Source organism: Centroberyx gerrardi, chromosome 18 (genome assembly GCF_048128805.1).
Source record: "Centroberyx gerrardi isolate f3 chromosome 18, fCenGer3.hap1.cur.20231027, whole genome shotgun sequence".
NCBI lineage: Eukaryota > Metazoa > Chordata > Actinopteri > Beryciformes > Berycidae > Centroberyx > Centroberyx gerrardi.
The window spans coordinates 24715222-24735088 of record NC_136014.1 but is presented as its reverse complement, the minus strand read 5'-3'; the positions used below and the strand labels follow the sequence as shown (position 1 = coordinate 24735088).

The 19867-nt window shown below is 38.1% G+C and overlaps 1 protein-coding gene and 1 long non-coding RNA gene across 2 annotated transcripts; both read left to right on the top strand.

Annotated features, from left to right (window-relative positions):
• Nucleotides 1–128: 128 nt before the first annotated feature.
• LOC139915202 (uncharacterized) lies at nt 129–18164 on the top strand. Its single transcript, XM_078289775.1, has 10 exons — nt 129–139; nt 7506–7735; nt 8043–8330; nt 9658–9762; nt 10339–10364; nt 11026–11064; nt 11154–11228; nt 12653–12764; nt 16842–17096; nt 18151–18164. The coding sequence occupies exons 1-10, from the start codon at nt 129–131 to the stop codon at nt 18162–18164; spliced, it is 1155 nt and encodes a 384-aa protein (XP_078145901.1).
• A 132-nt stretch (nt 18165–18296) lies between these two features.
• LOC144542804 (uncharacterized) lies at nt 18297–19543 on the top strand. The gene is made up of 3 exons (XR_013507468.1): nt 18297–18410; nt 18507–18535; nt 19330–19543. It is a non-coding gene; the product is annotated as an uncharacterized LOC144542804 (long non-coding RNA).
• Nucleotides 19544–19867: the final 324 nt, after the last annotated feature.

The following is a 19867-nucleotide window of genomic DNA, read 5'->3' as shown; positions in this document are numbered from 1 at the left end:
CATGGAGGGCCAAGAGCCTGCAGGGCTCTTTCTCAGTATGCGTTCTTGTGCATTCTCGTGTCCTCCATGACGCGCTTTACGTAATATCTAACTGCTGAAGCATGATCCCAAAACAAAAGACCGCAAGGATGGAGGACAGGTAAAGATAGAAAGTTGTTTTCTCCGAGACAACTTGGGAAGAACTTTCTCCACAAAGTTACAAGTATTGACTTGGCATTCTTGGATTTTATATTTAGCCCAGGTTTTCGTTCCAACCAAACACCAGGTGATTTCACTGATTAGTTCCTCCTCAACAGTTGAACATGCTAATCAGTGGAATCAATGATTGGAATGGAAACCTGCATACTCAGCCTGCCATGGCACTTGGTTACCCATCCCTGATTCAGGCAAGTGATTATAAAGATTGAAAGGATTTCCGTTGGCAGTGTGATCCAGAGAGTGGATCCCAAAGCTCCTTCACTCCTCCTCCTGTCCTCCCCTCCCTCACTACCACTCCTTTCCTACCAGGAAATAACCCGGAGGAGACGAAGGGAGTGGAGGAGAGGAGGAGGCCATTCGGGACAGTTTATTTGCTACTCCATGATCAAAAATGGACATCTGCTACTGATGAAGTGGTCCTATCATAACTGACGTAGTCCAAGCCCATAATACGCCTTATAGCCAATCAAAGTTTTTATGCACTGCTCGCACATTAACCTGAAGTTAACATGGCGGCATGAGTGAGTTTTGGAGCTTTGGGATGCACGCCAGGTCTCCTTCATATGCATGAGGTCTATGTCAGTGTTGAGTACTTTGAGTCTATCTTACCACAGATGTAGCCGTTGTAGAAGTCCCACCTGTTCCTGTATGCTTGTTGAGATACTGCTGCACCTTGGCTCCAAACCTAAGAGGAACTGTTTGGAAAAATCAAACTGCAAGGAATGGTCTGGTAATGAGTTGACTGAGAGATGTTAGAGATTTGTTTTGCAATATGCTAATTCTGGCTCTACTGAATAACCTTCAAGAAAGAATTATCTGTGGTAGTATTATAGGACAGATGCAGGATAAATGCATGAAGGGGCCTTCTATAATGGCTACCACTGTTCTACCTGATGACACACGGTGTTTCCTACACAACCACTACGGACCAAACCGAATCTCAGATATATTCTACTGAGTTCAGTGCACAATAAGGACACGCACAACTACAATTTTTCTACTCAGATGCATGATTTCAAATGTGTTTGAATGTTGACGCCTGTCCAATATTACACCGTGAGAATCTGTATGTCAGGTACTCAAGCTTCAGTCTGTGCTGCAGTCAGTGAGATGTGGAAATATGACAAAATGTTACCGCCATCTTGTTTTGGAGCAACACAGCAACTAGGAGCACAAAGAGTTATGTCTGCATCCTCTGAGACAGAAGCAGATGCTTAGTGTATGCTGTTCTCAGATCCAGATGTGATGTGAAAAGCTGCAATCTGGAGTTTGTTTGACCATCTGAACTTTGGTTAAATTCACATAGATTGAAGAAGAGTTTGACTCGTAGATGGAATTAAGCTTTTTGTAGCCTCCTTAACCTGTCATACTTCATCATACTTCAAGGTTTATGAACATTGCCAACATACATCTTTTACAGCCTCATAATATTTGTAAAACTCATGTTTAGCTGTCATGTAGTCTACTGTCACCCTTGTGTCCACAGCTGTGATAAGTCTGAAATCCATTACAGTAAGTCATGATGTAAACAAAGCCATAGAAGTGGCAACGCTGCCTCCACAGGGGGGCGCCATGCAGCAATTATGGATTTGGCCTTTGATCAATCCTTATTCATATACATTTAGCCTACACCTACACAATACAGATAATGTGTGACTGCAGTTTGTCTACATTTGAAGGGTTTCATTCCAAAATGTTATATACATCAATGAATAATCAATAATAATCAATCATGTTCAATCTGTGTTGTAGCCAAATCCATCAGTTTTCAAATGGGAGATACATCTTTTGTTTTGGAATGAAATTCTTTGCTTTTGGACGATGCATATTGTCAGCTTAGCCTCACAAGGCTAATGTCAGCTGACCATTTGTTTGGAAATCAAATGGCATCAACAGGCAACTTTAACTGTTGCACCACTTCCCTAAACAATCCTGGTTTAGCCACAGTATTATTGTTGAGAAACAATCATTATTGTTGGGATAATGAGATTTTTTTTTTTCCAACTATTAGAATACAATCTTGTAAACGGTTTAACCATTTCAAAGCTGATCTGATTTGTTTTTCAGTCATTTTATGTGGGAGTTTATTGCATAATTATGACACCTCTCTGTGTCAGACTAATGTTATACAGACCTGTAATGGAGCGTTAGGAAAGTGGTTACCAGTGTTGACAAGGGACACGCCACAATGCTGGAAAAGTAACAGCAAAAGAATAATTTGTAAAATGATCAGATCTTCTTCCATGATTGCCTCCTCCCTTTTCCAGTATAATCTGAACACTCTAACAGTGAACAGAAAGGCATTTTCTTTGTTTTGTAAGTGAGGTAGAGGTGATAACGTTGTACTTTCCTTTTGTTATGCCTCCAACATGGTGGCGTGTTCTTAGTAACCACTGGTAATCTGTTGCTTCGCTTCACTTGATTGTAGATAGATATTTATTTTTTTCTATTTTTTGGAACCTGTGAAAAATGTGTCTAAGTAGTTTGTTGACTGATGCAATTCCCCCTTTTGTAGTTCTTAGCAAATGAAGAGCTAACATTTCTGCTTGATAATATTTCATTGTCATTTTCTAATTTTTAGAGTCCGTTTTTATAGAGCTCTGTAGTGTTGACATTATGTTCTAATAATTTATTTTATCTTGTCATGTAATGCTATTTATCAATCTCTGCTCATAGTAAAGAAATTATAGCAAAAAGGTATTGAGTTAAATTATGAAGGGGCTGATAACTTATGGTTATTCGGTCTGTAAAATACTGAGAATTTAACTGGCTTGATACAAACTGTGAGACATTTTCATGTGTTTGCGCAACATAATAACACTGACAGGAGCATTTTTAAAAATCATTAACTTGGTGTACAACACATTAGGAAAACCTTTCTTACATTGAGTTGTACTTCCTTTTGCACAAATGTCTCAGTTCTCAAGGCTTACAGATCCTTTTGTAAGGTGTCTCCTCCCCTCCATCTACATCTCTCTTCATGACTGAAGTGGATTTAACAAGTGAAATCATTAAGGGATGTTTTGAGTTGTGGGGTTGCGAATACTGCAATGGCAATTTACACATTACAGGCTTTGTTTGAATTCCTGACCATGGTCTCTCCTCTCTGCTTTATCCACCAATCAGATCTCAGGATACAGACTCATTTTACAGCATCATTTAAAGCAAGTTCTCTCCACTTGGCGGTGAGGATCAAAAAATGGGTTGTGAGATGTTTTGATTGGCTCAGGACAGTAACATTACTGTGTCATCTAACACATTTGGGTTGTGACTTCATGGTGAAGGTCAAATGAGTCTTGATGCATAAGCAAGTGAGAATCAATTAAAAGGATTTATTTTAAATGGAAAGGAACAGCACTGAGGTAGTTACTTGCCTCTAGAAAAGAAATACGAGCTGAAAATAAAGGAGGAACAAGAGCTTCTTCTGCCGTGTCCGCAGCGGTCTGAGCTGGGTTGTGAAGAGGCAGAACACCTCCTTGGTCTATCGTGTATTTTCCAAACCACTACTGTTATTGCACTTCCTGAATACAGGATGTATACTGGCCCAACAGTACTTCAGTGCAGATGCTTACAGTCTCAACGTACCCCACTGTTAAGAAATGTATACGTAGCTGTTGATTTAATTTACTTATGAAGTTATTGTTGGACTATAAGTTGTTTGAAAGCGTCCACACTGTTGGATGTTGGAGAAACATGTCTGGAGTCATGAATACTGGGTACATGATGATGTTGTATGCAGATGATACTAACCTGTACATACTGTTGCAATCAAAACACCCAGAGTAAAATCAGAACAATAAAAGGATTTTACTCTTCCTGCATCTTTGCATCTTTTTTTAATTTCCTATTTCACATGTAGCTTCAGTGTCAGTCACACCTGGGACAAACAGTATTTGCAAATAATTCATAGCATTTATTTGAATCTACTTGGAGTACCAGATTACAATAACGTTACATTTAAATTGTTCCTACTATGTCTCGTCTCTCTCTTTATTAGTGGGTAAACAACAAAATCATCATTACAACTGACGACAAAACATATAACGGGCATTTTAATTGGTACTCTGTAAGTAACGTGCATTATTTAATAAAATAACGACGGTAGGTGCTTTTTCTCACTAATTGGTAACGTTTGTTTTTGGAGTCAATATGGGAGTCAATATGGCGGCGTCAACAGAACAGTGACGTCACTGCAACTCATGGGCAGGGGAAACATGCAAAGACAGAAAAAACACAGCAACCCAGGGACAAACACAAAAGCAAAACACAGCTCACAAATAAATCTGATGCTAGTTATACATAATATGAAAATCACAAGTACCTCCAGAGCTCAGATAGTTTCTGATCTGACGATTCCACCAGCATCTCTATGCCTGGAGCATCTTTTGTGGGGAGGGAAGACATCAGTAAAAAAAAAAACTCTCCCAGAAATCACAGAAACACAGAGAAACATATTTGGATTATTTGTGGCATGACTGAAGTAACAACAACTGAAGTAAGTAGCAGCCATAACAACAGAATGACAGCTACACAACAAGGAGTAACTTCACCTTCTTTCTTCACCCTTACCCCTTCCTGTTACTGGGAGTCTAATGTGGTTTCTGAATTTTGCTGAGTGGGTCTTCAATATGACTAAAATACATAGAGGATCTAGTCTGTCATAGTGACAGGCTGGGTGTTAAAGACTGCTGTTTCACAACTGGCTACCGTCTCTCGCTTTCACAAACAAACTCAACCACAAGGAGGAAAAAACATCATCAGGCAAGCATTACCTTAGAGAATATAAGACTGTTGGGACAGGGGACGGAGAATGGCTCCACTGGAATTTATTCTGATTTTTGTGCTTCAGTCTGCAGGTAAAGCCATATTCAATGTTGTTTTGCTTGTTTAAACATATCTCTTGATTTCACAAAACGTAAATGTAACCTTTTCTTTGTTATTGCATAATGATTAGTGTGGAAAATTACTACCAGCCATCTGCCAAATTTTTCTTTAACATCCTCTCTGGCTTGTAGAAAACGGTTCCAGATGATATTTAGAGAAGAAGAAATGCTATTATGAGCTAGTTATTTTTAATAGATTCTCAAATGAACACAGAATTAGGCATACAGTACAGAAGTAAATGAAACAGCACTCCCATATCACAATGTTAAGACTTGGGAGTGTGGAAGAAGGATTGTGGTAAGGCATCAACACCGGACCTGAGTCAAATACTTTGCAAAAAATAATTAACACTTGTTTTAACCTACTTAAATCATCAGATGGGTGGGGTTTAGTACATCAATACAATTCAGAAGGTGTCAAGGACAGAAAAGTATAAAGAACTGACTTTGAAATAATTTCAAATAACACTCAGGGGCGAATTCACAAAGAATGGATTGCGGCCACTAATAGCACCATGAATTGCGTATCATTTGCAACCGCTATTTGCTCCGTCTGAAGGACCGATTCACAAAAGATATTGCGCTAATGATATGCCAGCGCAAACACGCCCATAACCTGTTGCAACTGAGTGCAATTTGCCCCTGTTTTGCGTCTGATTGCAATTATCAATGTGGCAAAGTATAAATGTTGCCTTAGAGAAAAATGATTGTTTTAGACCGCGAGCTGCAAGTCCTGACGGAGGAGGTGCAGAGGCATTCCTCAAAACTTCAGGCAAGAAATTTAACCGGGACTGCGAGAAACCATATTTGGGATTTAATATCCCAGTCTGTCAGTGCTGTTGGTGTTACCAAACGCACACCTTCAGACTGTAAAAGAAGATGGCATGATTTGAAGTGGAGAACAAAGGAGAATGTAGGGGAGCTTTATTCATTTATTTTTCATGACACAATTGCATCCTGTCACGGCATCCTTTGTTTGTCATTGCATCTCACTGCATCCCAAAATAAACTAGAAGGGCACTCGGAGAGCGCAGACCTCCGCCAAGGCCAATCCAGTCTTCTATGATATGCAAATGTTGAAGCGCAACCAATATACGGATCCGCTCCAAAATTTAATGGGTTCTTCCTTGGCCCATGCTACACCCTTCCACCAAGTTTCATGAAAATCGGGCCAGTAGTTTTTCCCTAATCCTGCTGACAGACAGACAAACAAACACACAAACAAACGCACCGAAAACATAACCTCCTTGGCGGAGGTAATACTGTAAATGAGTTTGAGCGGAGCTGTCCATGGTGCTGAATCTTTAGGCCAAAATAAAGCCCACTGTGCTGACTAGTGAGATAAGTGAAAATATTTTCAGAGTGAGAAATTGAGTTGTATTGATTGTTTGGTAGTACTGATTTATTTGCTTTTGTTTGTGAAGCAATCTGTGTTAAAGTTCTATAGTAATAATAATAATAATAATGTCAAAATATTATTTACAGACTGTATTTACAGACAATTTTATTTTTTAGGTCACACAAAGGTGGAATTGTTGCAGAGACATTTGCAGGTCAATTCAATTCTCAGTTAAATCAACAAGTGATAAAGTCTGGGCGTGACACCCCTTATAAATGCGCTTCAGTTACCACCAACTCTCTGAAGACGCTAATAATTTCACTCTAACTGCGTGTGGCAATTAGCGCCGACCTTTGTGAATTGGACTGTTTTTGCAATGAGGCTCATTTGCATAGAAAGGGCCCAATTTTGTGCCAAATGTATGCATATTACCTAATTTAAATAAGTGCAAATAGCACAGGAGCACCGAGACACTATTTGCGTGGTGGTGCAGTTAGCGGGGCATTTCACCCTTTGTGAATTACACGGTTTCTTTTTGTGTTATTTGCACAGGTTTAGCGTCAGCAAAAGCCGCGCAATCCTTTTGTGAATTCGCCCCTGAGAGTTTTATTTCAAAATACACTCCAGGCCTTGTATATTTCTGCTGTAGGTATGAAGAAAACCTGGTAAAGATGGGGATGTTTACAGTTACAAATTAAAATAACTGAAGAGTTAATTTTCAAAATGTCAAATATCCATTTTGGGGGAAAAAATCCTGAATTTCATGATTCAATGTCTGTAAAATATAGACAATCTAGTCTGTAAAGTGTTATTTTTTTTTCAACCAAGGACATAAATTACCCAGCATCTTTCAAAAATTACCAGAATATGTTTTAATTTTCTGGCATCAACCATTTTGTAATCATGGGTGTCACTTTTTACAAATGCGACTGTCTCATTTTTAGAGCTTTACTTTTCAACCGGAGCTATAAAACTGAATCGACTGATGTTGTTTTCTTCCCAGCAGGCATCAGTGGACGATCCACCTTCTACCGCAGACCTGGAGACAGTGTCACTCTACCCTGTGCCAATGCTGTGTTATCCAGTTACCCAAAATGCCCCAAAACTACATGGATTTTCAACAGAGATCCCCCTTCGACTGATGTGGAGCTCGAGGATGGAAATATTGTCTCCTCGACCCGAGCAGCCAGACTGAGTTTGGGCTCTAACTGCTCTCTGGTCCTTCATAGCATCAGTGCTGAGGATGCTGGGCTCTACAGCTGTAGACAGAGAGATAATGGACCGGAGGCATTTGTCTATCTAAATATTCTGACTAGTGAGTCTTATTTCTATGAAAACTCATTGGGGTTGTTATTTTTAAACTCACTGGAACTATGATTTTTAAACAAGGTAAAAATAATAATGGCTATAAAAAAGCTAAAACAATGACAGCAATAGAAATCGATCAAAATTAATCATAATAATAGGCTACTAATAGTGGCACTCTCCACAGGATACTACAGTAAAGATACCATTAAAAAGATAAGAGAAACTTATTGGTACCTCATAGCAAAGTGGCTGCGTTTTTGGCAAGAGTCATACATTTCGACTTCTGCTAACAGTTATCACTGGTTTTCTGTCAGTCTCTCCATCTCCACCAGACGCAGATCCAAACCCGGACGGCAATATCATGTTAATATGCTCTTTGTTGAAATATGAAGACAGACTGTGTGGACAGAACAGAATCAGCTGGGTAGACGAGACGGGCGCCGAGCTGCACGATGAAGGCGATGGGTATGAGGTCAACAGACAGAGTAACTGTATCTCTGTTCTGACTGTGAGGAGTCAGAACAACAGGAAATACCGCTGCCAGTTGACTGATGATAAGGGCAAGGTGGTGATATGTGTCGACTACCCACCTGCCTTCTCAGGTAGGATAATATACGATAAGTCAATTTACGATAAGTTAAGGTAAGATAAGATAGGTTAAGATAAGATAGAATAAGTTAAAATAAGATGACAAGATATGATAAGTTAAGATAAGATGGGTTAAGATATGTTCAAATAAGATAAGTTTAGTAAAGACAAGACAAGACAGGTTAAGATAAGTTAAGATAGGTTAAGATATGTTAAAATAAGATAAGTTTAGTAAAGACAAGACAAGATAAGACAGGTTAAGATAAGTTAAGATAGGTTAAGATATGTTAAAATAAGATAAATTCAGTAAAGATAAGACAAGATAAGATAAGACAGGTTAAGATAAGTTAAGTAAAATAAGATAAGTTAAGATGAGGCAAGATAATTTAAGATTTCTTAAAGGAATAGTTCACCCAAAAATGAAAATTCAGTCATTATCTACTCACCCCCATGCCAGTAGAAAATCTGGTAAAGTTTGTTAGTCCATACAACAGTCCTGGAGATCCCTGGGAGAAGTGCATTGCAGCTTTCTCCAAAACAACTGAAGTTGCAGGAGACCTTCAGTCTTCAAAAAATAACAGAAAATAACCAGAAAATGTCTCCATGCAGCTCTCACAGCATAATCCAAGTCTCTTGAAGCCAACAGATCCCACAGTGACTTGAAAAGACCGACATTTCCACCATTATTTAGCTGAAATCGCCACTCTTTCATTCTTTGAGTGAACTATACCTTTAAGATAAGACAGGTTAAGATATGAGAAGACAAGTAAAGATATTGGCAGCTTAAGATCAGTTAACATATGTTGAGATAAGACAAGAGGGGTTAAGATCATTGAAGATTTATTAAGATAAGATAGGTTAAGATAAGATAAAATAAGATTAGATAGGTTAAGATAAGTTAAGATGAAACTTCCCATTGTGGAAATATTACTATTTTGCCGCAGCAAATAGTAATATGAAACAGGACAAAAGAACAAAATAGAAGATAAATAAGAACATAACAAATGGGGGGTATTTAACAAAACACAACCACCAATTACAATACTGTAACATATTAAATAGAAATATGACAAAAAAAGTTTAATTCTTGCATGCAGACTTTTTCCCTTCTTCAAGTTCAAGCTTCCCATAATGAAAAAAAAAAGATGTTATATATATAGTTCAGAATATGGTTACAGATATGATGCCAAATATAAACAAATCTAATAAATAATAAATAATAATAAAAATCAGCCAAACATGTAGATTCATGTCATTAGAATCATTTTTTGTCAAATGGCTGAATATCTCATTTTGTAATGAAACTCGTTTAATTTGCTAACCGGTGTCCTCTGACCACAGATGCTCAGACTCACATCTTTATTGGTGCAGCAGCAGCGGTCGGGGGGGTAGTAGCACTGCTGATCTTCACTGTTGTACTCATCAAACGCAGGAAGAGAACAAAAGGTAGAGGAAGTCGCTAAAACACTGTAACTCATTGTATAGGTACAATAGCTACGTAACAACAGCATGCAATGATGTGCTATGATATTATGCTATAATATGCTATACTATGATGTTATGCTATAATGTGCTATGTTGTGCTATATTATAACGTATATGAAACAGTTTATGTGGAAAAAAGTAATGTACACATGTACCGGTCAATTCATGAACAGTGTGGTTCATGTATACATGGAACAGTGATTTTGCACATTTACCAGCAATGTGGTAAAATTCTAAAAATTCCCACATATCCCGGTTTATCTGCACATGCCCCAGTTCATGTGAAAACTACTTGGGCTACATTTACCGATTTGTTTGCAGATTTCCCTCCACGCTTGTTGTTCAGCATCTGATGCATGTCTTTTTTACGTCCGGTGATGTAGAACCATCCAACTGGTTCAGCTGTCAGTTCATACAGCCCAGTCTTAAAAAATTAAAGGGGCAGTCAGTTATATGACCGTTTTTCCACATGAACCGTAACATATACAGTGTAATATATTTGAAGATCTATCCTTCACACTGATCCTTTTTTTTCAGATGTTCAAAAATCAACCCATTCCTTTGTAAGTAAGATGTACTATTTTGCAATAAAATGGATAAGATTCATATAGAAATAACTAGCTAGGTAACTTGCAATATAGATAGACAGATACGTATGCATTTACATACATACTTACATAATACACATAGGTAACTGTACATCAGTAGATCATTTTAGCCTGCGACCCCCTGGTCCAGGTGTAAAGACGCAGAATGCTGAACTTTGACAACAAATGATGCAAACATTCATTATTTCACATGAAAAAAGCATTCCACACAAACATCAGTAAACAAGGCAACAGCAAACATGCTGTCATGATGCAGGCACCTCTTGGGCCAATCAGTTACAAGATGCATCAATCCCTCTCCAAGTTTCATCAAAATCGGACAGGTGGTGTAGCAGTTAGGACCTTTCAAAGTTAGACATTTTGACCTTTTATTATAGCGCAGTCAGTGTAGTTTTTAAAAGCCAGAACACACTGCCAAAATGTGCCTTCCTTCCAAATTTTGTCAGGATCAGGACCAGTGGTGAACGAGTCAGGACCGTTCAAAGGGTGAAATTTTATCATAGCGCCCCCATCAGGCTAATCTGAGTAAAAGAACTCAGAAGTCACATACGAGAAAGAAAGCATTCAACACAAGCTTAAAAACATGATTAAGTTGTATATTCAAAACATTTTTTAGAAACAATCTTGTGACCATCTGGCGGATCCTGAGCCCCAGGTTGAGAACCACTGCTGTGCATTATAAATACATCCAAATAGCAGGCAGTATGCATACTCTTTTTAAACCATTCTGTCATCTGCACTCAGGCTGATCCGGATGAAACTCTGACCTATGCCAGCATTAGCCATGCCAACCACAACAAGCCCACTCCTAAAAAACAGGTGAGTGACTTGGTACTCCTGTGTTTATTCAGCTGTGGTTCTGAACTTTTGTAATGATCCCATTTACATTTTGCCTTGCAGTACGGTTAAGGCAGTACAGACAAATCAAGTTATTTGTTGTGGATCCCAACTTTTTGGGCTTTTTTCTAGAAGTTAGTCAATGCAAATTTATTCAAAAATAGCTTTTTATCAAAACAGGTTTGTCTCAAGGTGTTTTACAGGTTCGTCCCTTCACAAATTCATAAATTCATATGAGGATATGAATACTCAAAATTGACTTTTATATAGCACTTTACATTACGGTAAATAAATTACAGGGCACTAACTGTAACTGCATATAAATTTATTAGAAAGTGAACTATTTTCTGGAAATAAATACATATTTGTAATTATAATGTCTAATTTCTCAGTTAAATGCTGGTAATTTCTGGTGATAAGTAAGACTTATTTATATAGTAAAAAACGAGTAGGCTAATTATTAGCATTATAACTGTACTACATTACAGTTTTTCTCGATCGCTTACACACTATAACTGGGTCTATTAACTAAACATCCCAAACCATGACGCCATCTACCAAAAGACAGACCCATTTCCCAAAACTATAAACACTATTCCCTTGTCTCCACACATGATTCAGATTTGTTGAACTTTTTGTGAAAAACTCTACACACAAATCCCTTCATATATCACTGGCTGCACCATGTGCTCATTTAGAAAGCACTGGCATTCAATATCATTAACTCAAGTCATCACAGCTCGAACCCAATTAACACACAATTCCCCAGGTGCAAACACTAAGAGTCAAAATTGTTCACACACCTACTTACATTAATGTAGTAAGATGTGAATGAGAATGATTACTGAGTAATTACTATGTAATATTAACAGTTGCTTACTGGTCCTTTCCGTCTCTCTAAAATGGAACTTCTGTATTTTCTACGACATTATTACTCAATATTCTACCGGATTATTACTCAATACCTATTGAGTAATAGGTATTACTCAATACCTATTACTCAACTAGCTCAACGCCCTATTGAACCAAGGAATAGAGTAACTACATTTTTCAGCTCATTCTATCCCACCATAAACTTATTTGACAATTTATGCTCAAAAAATGAAATGAAAAAAATATTTTATTGTATTTTTACACCAAAATCTCATTACTTTAACTTCCTGGAAGATGAAAAATGTTTAGTGGTGACTTCATTGTGTACCCCTAAAGACCCCCCCACCCCGCCCCTCCCATCAAATCAAACTGCCTTTCTCTCCCTAACTGATCTCCCATTGGTTTACACTTTTGAATGATCCCTCCCTGCGTTATGTCCCAGTCCATCATCCTGTTTCAACTGGAGACGCATCGCATTAAGAATGCTGTTTCATTGCGACTGTAAGTTTTGAAGTGGTTGTTGTGTTGTGCAGGTCCAGGAGGAAGAGGAGGCGGTCACCTATTCCACAGTAAAGATTCCTCTGGAGGAGACAGAACCAGACAGACGCCTGAATGATCCCAGCAGCCTCTACACCAAATGCACTAGTATATATACACACTAGTATACACTAGTTTACTAGATATTTGATATATTCAGTAGATATATCTTTTTACGACCACTTTGCAAACCGGAAGGACTACAACTGTGGTTTCAGCAATAGCAGCGTGCATAGCAACCACCATAGCAACGGTAGAAAGCCTGAATGAATCTTCGTAATAACTAACAAACTAAACATCATATACATTCACTGAATGAAGATTATGAAAATAAATGCACATTTCTCACTAGAAATGTTATCAAAACACATTTTAATGCCGAAACTATCTTAAAATATTGCATTTTCCACTGAGAATAAAAGGAATGTCAGCCTTTTTTTTTTTTCGCCGCAGAGAGAAACTTGACAGTCACGTGACGTGGACGCAGACCAACGTAGCCATCTCCTGCCGCCGGTAGGGGCACTAATTTAGGAAACGCTCCTGTGGGTCGTATTAGAGGGTAGGAACAAACGACCTATGTGGTCGTTTTTGGGGGGAGGACAGTCTGCACCTTCATCAGAGCATGATAGCCTTGTAATACAGGTGAAAACAAACTACTATGCTATTTCCTACGAAAACTATTTTAAAAAAAATTTTTTCACCTCACACTTTTACCGCCTAAGCTGTTGACACTGTATATATAGGGTCTGTTTAATCCTACAATTAATAGTCTACTGCTATTATTGTTTTATTGTGTAGTTGTGTGCTTATATTTCATGTCCTTTTGCCTGCTGAGTCATATTACTTTTGCTGCTTAGACGACCTCATTTCCTCACTCAGTAGTGTGCCTACCGTCTTATCTTAAATCAGCTGATCTGGATCTGTCCATGTTGCATGTGATTGGCTATTTGTTACAAACCCGTCGCTTTCATGAGAACGCGCTCATAGCTGGATTGGAAAATGCAGAGTTGACAGAGTGAGTTGATAACCACCTTGATGAGACCAGTTTGTGATAAAGGGCTCTGGCTGTTATTTTTATTGCTTCGTGTGATTGTTTTGTGCCACATGTGGTCCAACTGAAGGCCTGGGGTCCAGGGTCACGGTTCACCACTGATCCGGTCCTGATGAGAAGGCCAAACCACCAGACCTCTGCTGGCTGCTGAACCCAAATCACTTCCTGAACATCTCTGAAAACAGGAAAGCTGCAATAAGGAACAAACACCTCCCCATCCTCTAAAGCACCATCATATCTGTCTTTTTAAGTGCTAATACCAGTTGGTCAGTCTTGTTACATTAGGATGACAGATTCTGTTTGTTGTGCAAAATCTCCTGCAGAAACACACTTCTGTGGCCTTTAACTGCGACACTGTTTTGTGATGTGTAATATGCCATGTTTAGGTCTTTTTAGTTGCATGCACATCATATCTGTCATCCATCTCTCATTATCACTTGATCAGTCAGTCGTTTCAACTGTTCAATTTTCCACTCTAAGCATTGCGTTTAACCTGTTTTAATATGTGTGTGTGTGTGAAGGGTCACTGTATTTGGATCTTGGAGAATAAGTCTAGATTGTGCAGAAGCCTCGGCCACAGTGTTACATTCACACAGCGATCTTTTGCATGAATTTTAGATGTGGATGCATCCTTCTTGCAAAGACTCTTTGGGCCTCACGGTTGGCAAGTTAACATTCATTTTCTGTCCTTGGCATTCTTTTGTTTTGGAATTGCACTTTGGCAGTTAGATATTATGTGAAAAGCATCATGGAAAGGCAACAACAGACAAAAATGCATACTTAAATATATCTTGTCTTCTGCCTTAAAAGGCTGTCGACTGACTGTTTCTGTATGCTGATCCGGTCACCATGAGAAGGCAAAACCACCAGACCTCTGCTGGCTGCTGAACCCAGATCACTTCCTGAACATCTCTCAACACAAAGTAAAGCTGCAATGAGGAACTAACACCTCTACAGCCACTAAAACACCATCATATCTGTCTTTTTAAGCCTTAATACCAGTTGGTCAGTCTTGTTTCAGGATGACAGATTCTGTTTGTTGTTCAAAATCTCCTCCAGAAACACACGTCTGTGGCCTTTAACTGAGACATTGTTTTGTGATGTGTAACGCACCATTCTTTATATAAAAAGCTTTTTAGGTGCATACTCGTCATATCTGTCGGGTCAGACAGATGAAATACTGTTTGGCCCAGGTTACATTTAATCTATCCTCAGTTGAAATTAAACACACAAAAAAGTGAACATCTTTTACGAGATGAGATAAATCAAGCGCTGTTTTTGATTTCATGTTTTACTTTTTGCATGTACTCTATTACTTCTTTTCGACTCCTCATGCCTTCACACCAAAACATTTCCTTTTGTCAGCAACAACAAAAAAAACAGCAAACAAAGCTGCGATGAGGAAGTGACGCCGCTCTAATTGGAATAAAGACATCTTTCTATTTGAGGAACCTTTAGTTCATAGATAGTGACAGTTGAGAGCAAGAGACTGAGAGAGAGAGAGAGAGAGACACACAGAGAGAGAGAGAGAGACACAGAGAGAGAGAAAGAGAGAGAGAGAGAGAGAGAGAGAGAGAGAGAGAGAGAGAGAAGAATGGCTGAATTCAGATGGGCTGAAATTTCATCATTTCTGATACTACTGCTTCATTTGACAGGTGAGGCTTCATTTAAACATTTGTAATACAAGAGTGAGAACAACTCTTAAAAAACTACAGAATTGGAAGAGTTTCATTCCAAAATGAAATATCAACAAATCTAAAATCATTTCTTTTCTCACATTGGTCTGCACACCTTCACAATTTCTAAACAAGAAATGTCATGTCATCAAGACATGAGGATAGAAGTGAATTATAGAAGTGAAATATGTATTTACTGATATATATATAATATTTAATTACTGTTTATCTGTGAGTGACAATAAAAAGTATTTTAAAAAGTGACACTGACTCATTCAAAATACAAAATTAATGTTGGAAGTATTTTGTAAGTACTGAATAATCTTTCCAAAGTGCAGAATTTGAAAAATGTGGTTCTTTACACACTGATTCTTATATATTTTAATCTTTAATATTTTTCCAGTTGTTGCAGCATTATTAGCTATTACTTAGTCTTTATTTAATCCGAAAATAAAATTCAATTTTTGACACCAATAAATGTAATGTGAGTTCATGACTGAAGGAAAGAAAAAATAACGAACATCATTTACAAACTGATGTTGTCAGAGCTTCAAAAATTACCTCCATAACTGAAATATAGACAAGTCAGCTCGGACAACCAAATTTCAAGTTATTCTACGCATAATTAAAAAAAGGAAATACAATTTTGCTTGACTCTTTTGACTTTCACTAACACTTCTCTATCAGACACAGGAAGGTTTCATCGCTGAAAATTCGATAACCTTTGGACTGATGAAACACATTCAAAATTAGATATTATTAGATATAATAATATCTCATATCTATTATTAGACTAGATTATCTAATTAGATAAACTCAAAATTGTGTGGTTGTCTAGCAAAAAAAAACAGCTTTTCTTAGTTTTATTGCATCTTCTGCTACAGTTTATTCCATAGGAGCATCGGTCAAATGCCTAAAATGATGATATGAATACAATGTTGTTACTGAGACAAAATATTTCTCTATCATTTTCTCCACAGCAGTAACTGGACAACGTTCGCCCTCCTTCTATGTCAAAGATGGAGATGAAGTCACTCTGCCTTGTGACAATGTGACACGCAGTCAGGATAAATGTGACTATACTATCTGGCTCTTCAGTCATTTTATAAACAAAACCACAGTAGAGCTGGTTGCCCATGGGCAGATTGCATCAATTGAGTTTGCCGAAGCTAAAGCAGCCAGGCTGAGTGTTACAGCCGACTGTTCTCTGGTTATAAAGAAAGTCACAGCTGAGGATGTTGGTCGCTACTACTGCAGACAGTTCATGTCAGGACGAGTACAATCAGATGCTCAGGTTGATCTGTCTCTTGTAAACCGTGAGTATTAACATTATAACCTATTCAGCTCAAACTGCCTTCTTGGAACAATATACTAAAACATTACAATAATTCTGATTACAGTATTGAAGTTGATTTTCCTGTTATTGTCTTCCTCTCACAATATCTCCATCTTCACCAGTGACTGAACAGAAGGACAACTATAATCTGACGTTGTCCTGCTCTGTGTTGACATATGAGTGTAGAAAGACACTGATGTGGCTGTATGATGGTGTGAAGTTGGATGGAAACATCAGGAACATTCAGATATCACAGTCTCCCTGCCACACCACTGTGTCCTTTCTGACTACTGATTATATCAAAAAGAGATTCCAGTGTGAACTGACTGATAATTACATTGGAAACAAGACGTTGGACTTCACCTCTCTGTCCTCAGGTGAGAAAGCTTGCTCTTGCTCTCTCTGTCTCTCTCTCTCTCTCTCTTGCTCTCTCTCTGTCTCTCTCTCGCTCTCTCTCTTGCTCTCTCTCTCTCTCTCTCTCTCTCAGCTTTGAAAGTCAAAAACATGAATGTCAGACTGACACTTGGCTGTGGGAGGGGTTTTATGAAAAATATAAGAATATAAAAATATTTTGATGATGTGACCAAAGTAGCTTCATTTACTTAATATGATAAACATTCTTTTATTCAATCTATCCTATTCATTCATGAGGTATGATAATTAAGAGCTCTTACTGATCTTAATGATTAAGTTTTTGGGGGTTTTGTCCAGGAAACAAAGCAACAACCACAAAATCAACAATAACAACAACAACAAAACAGACAGCAGGGTTTATAACCAGCGCTACGACTTCAGAACCAGCAGTTGTTTTTCATTTTACTTTACATATTTAAAAAAAAATATATATATATATATATATTTTCCTCTCTCTCTTTTCTGTCACTCTGTCTCTCATCTTCTGTGATAGAAAATGTGATTGTTTGCTGAACGAGCCAATGAACCTCTAACACCTGTTTCCAAGCACAGCACTGAAACACATTGACAGCATAGCTTTTAGAGATATTTCTTTATCAATTAAGGTTTTTTTTAAGGTAGATTATCATAAATTGGTATTTTTGCACAGCGGTTTGCTTTTAGGAATCACTTACAGGACATGCAAATGATCAGAAGCGGGCGGTGATGCTGAAATATCACTAGCTGTAAAACTGAGGCGGTAAAACCTGTTTATGAATAAGGAAAATGCATCGACAGTCTGACACACTACCACCATGTTAACCCTGCTGGGGAGAATACGGCCCAAAGTGTTGCTTATTTACATTTACAAGCATTTTTTGTATATTCAGATATTATTTGTTGAAGTGTATTGGTGTCTACATTCAAGTTACAAATTACAACCGCAAGTTATGACTTGTGTGTTTGTTAGAAAGTGAATGTGAAAAGATTATTTTCAAAAGAATTGCTAAAATTTCATATCAACCTCTATTGTTGCAGTTAGCAACTGCTGAGTAATCCTTCAGTCATTAGTATTGATCAACAACTCTATCAACCCCCACAGATATATTATAATCATTTAAAATCTTACTTATTTCCCCTTTAACTTTCTTTACTGACATGTTTTTCTCCACCATGTTCCACATCTTACACAGATTGCTCTGTTCTGAACTACGTCATGTTGGCTCTGCGTGTTGCAGAACTGTTCCTCATTACTGTAATTACTGCTCTTCTCATCAGAAGCTGGAGGAGAGCTAGAGGTGAGAGAATTCAGAACAATATTTTGTAGGACTCATTAACATAAATCATAATTGTAGAATTTACAGTAAACTGTTCTCTCCGATTTATTTTTCCAGGGAACCAGACACCACCTGCTGACAACACTGTGAGTTTAGAATAAAAAGTAATGTGAACATGAAAAATTAAATATGCATATGGTCAGGAGCTACAGGTGCATCTGCTTCAAAAATTCCTAGGCAGAGCGCGTTGGGCAAAACAGCTCGGAGCGCCTGGGGAGCGGTGCTGCACAACCGCCGATCAAAGGAAGAGCAGGAAGTAATTCCTACCAAAAAGTGGAGGTTTTGGGTTCATGAAATATTGCAAAAACAATATGGTGAATATCACCATCTCTTCTGTGAATTGTGTCTGGATAACGAGCTTCCGATCCTACTTTCTCCCTGGCAGCTGTCCACCCGAGGAAAGCAATGGTTTTGAAGGCGTCATGTTTCTAGTGACGCTTCTCTGTGTGATCGCCCCAAAACTATATTTGTGCAGGTTTTAAACTCAGTAAGCGGTTCTGCAATGAAGCAGCCAGTTCAGGAAAAGTTCAGATCATACCATGATCTGACCTTATTCCCACGGCGGCCATTTTGAACTCACATCACACTCCAGGTGGGAAACTTCACCCGGAAGTACGGGACCAGATGTCTCCATTTTCAGGGGACAGTCACCAGATTTGGTGCTTTGTCCCCGGCTGGCACTGATGGCATTTCCCCTCTCTGGACGGCATTAGTATAACCAGCAGAGGCCTGCTGATTGTCACGGTTGTTGTATTGTGCTGGTTACACTGTGTTGTGTTGTTCTGTGCTGCATTACATTGTGTTGTGTTGTATTGTGCTGCATTACATTGTGTTGTGTTGTATTGCGCTGCATTACATTGTGTTGTGTTGTATTTCACAGGTGCATAATGATGATGATGATGATGATGATACAGTGAACTATGTCAACACAGAAGCCCCTTCTGCCTCTGTCAGGCTCCACTGATCAACAACCTCCACACCGATGTCAACTAACCAGAGAAATAAGAGACCACAGCAGATAAATATCATCTTAGCACAATAGTTTTAGATTAGTAATTGAAGCCTTTAGATGAAAAATAATAAGCTTGTTTTAAATTTTTGGATTGGAGTGATTTTTATTTTTTATTTTATTTTTTACTCAGATCAAATGATGTAAAGACAGAGTCATTCAGATTGTTTTCTGCACTTACAAACAGTAGAGGTTGTGTACTTTCAGGTGAAGTGAAACTTTCACACCTGAAATGATTTTAAATGACTTTACAGCTGTTAGTATGTTTGCAAAATGAAATGATCAAAGGCAAATATCAAAGATCAAACTCTGAGACGGCTGATTAAATACTAAGATGAAGATGAAGATAACTTTATTGGACAATTTTCTGCATGAACTGCATGCTTTCTTACATAAACATACAGAACAT

Excerpts from the sequence above, each read along its gene's own strand:
- LOC139915202 (XM_078289775.1), top strand. Across the intron at positions 10,365-11,025 it reads AAAAATCAACCCATTCCTTT|AAACAATCTTGTGACCATCT; the intron begins GTAAGTAAGATG and ends AACATTTTTTAG. Across the intron at positions 11,229-12,652 it reads AGCCCACTCCTAAAAAACAG|GTCCAGGAGGAAGAGGAGGC; the intron begins GTGAGTGACTTG and ends TGTGTTGTGCAG.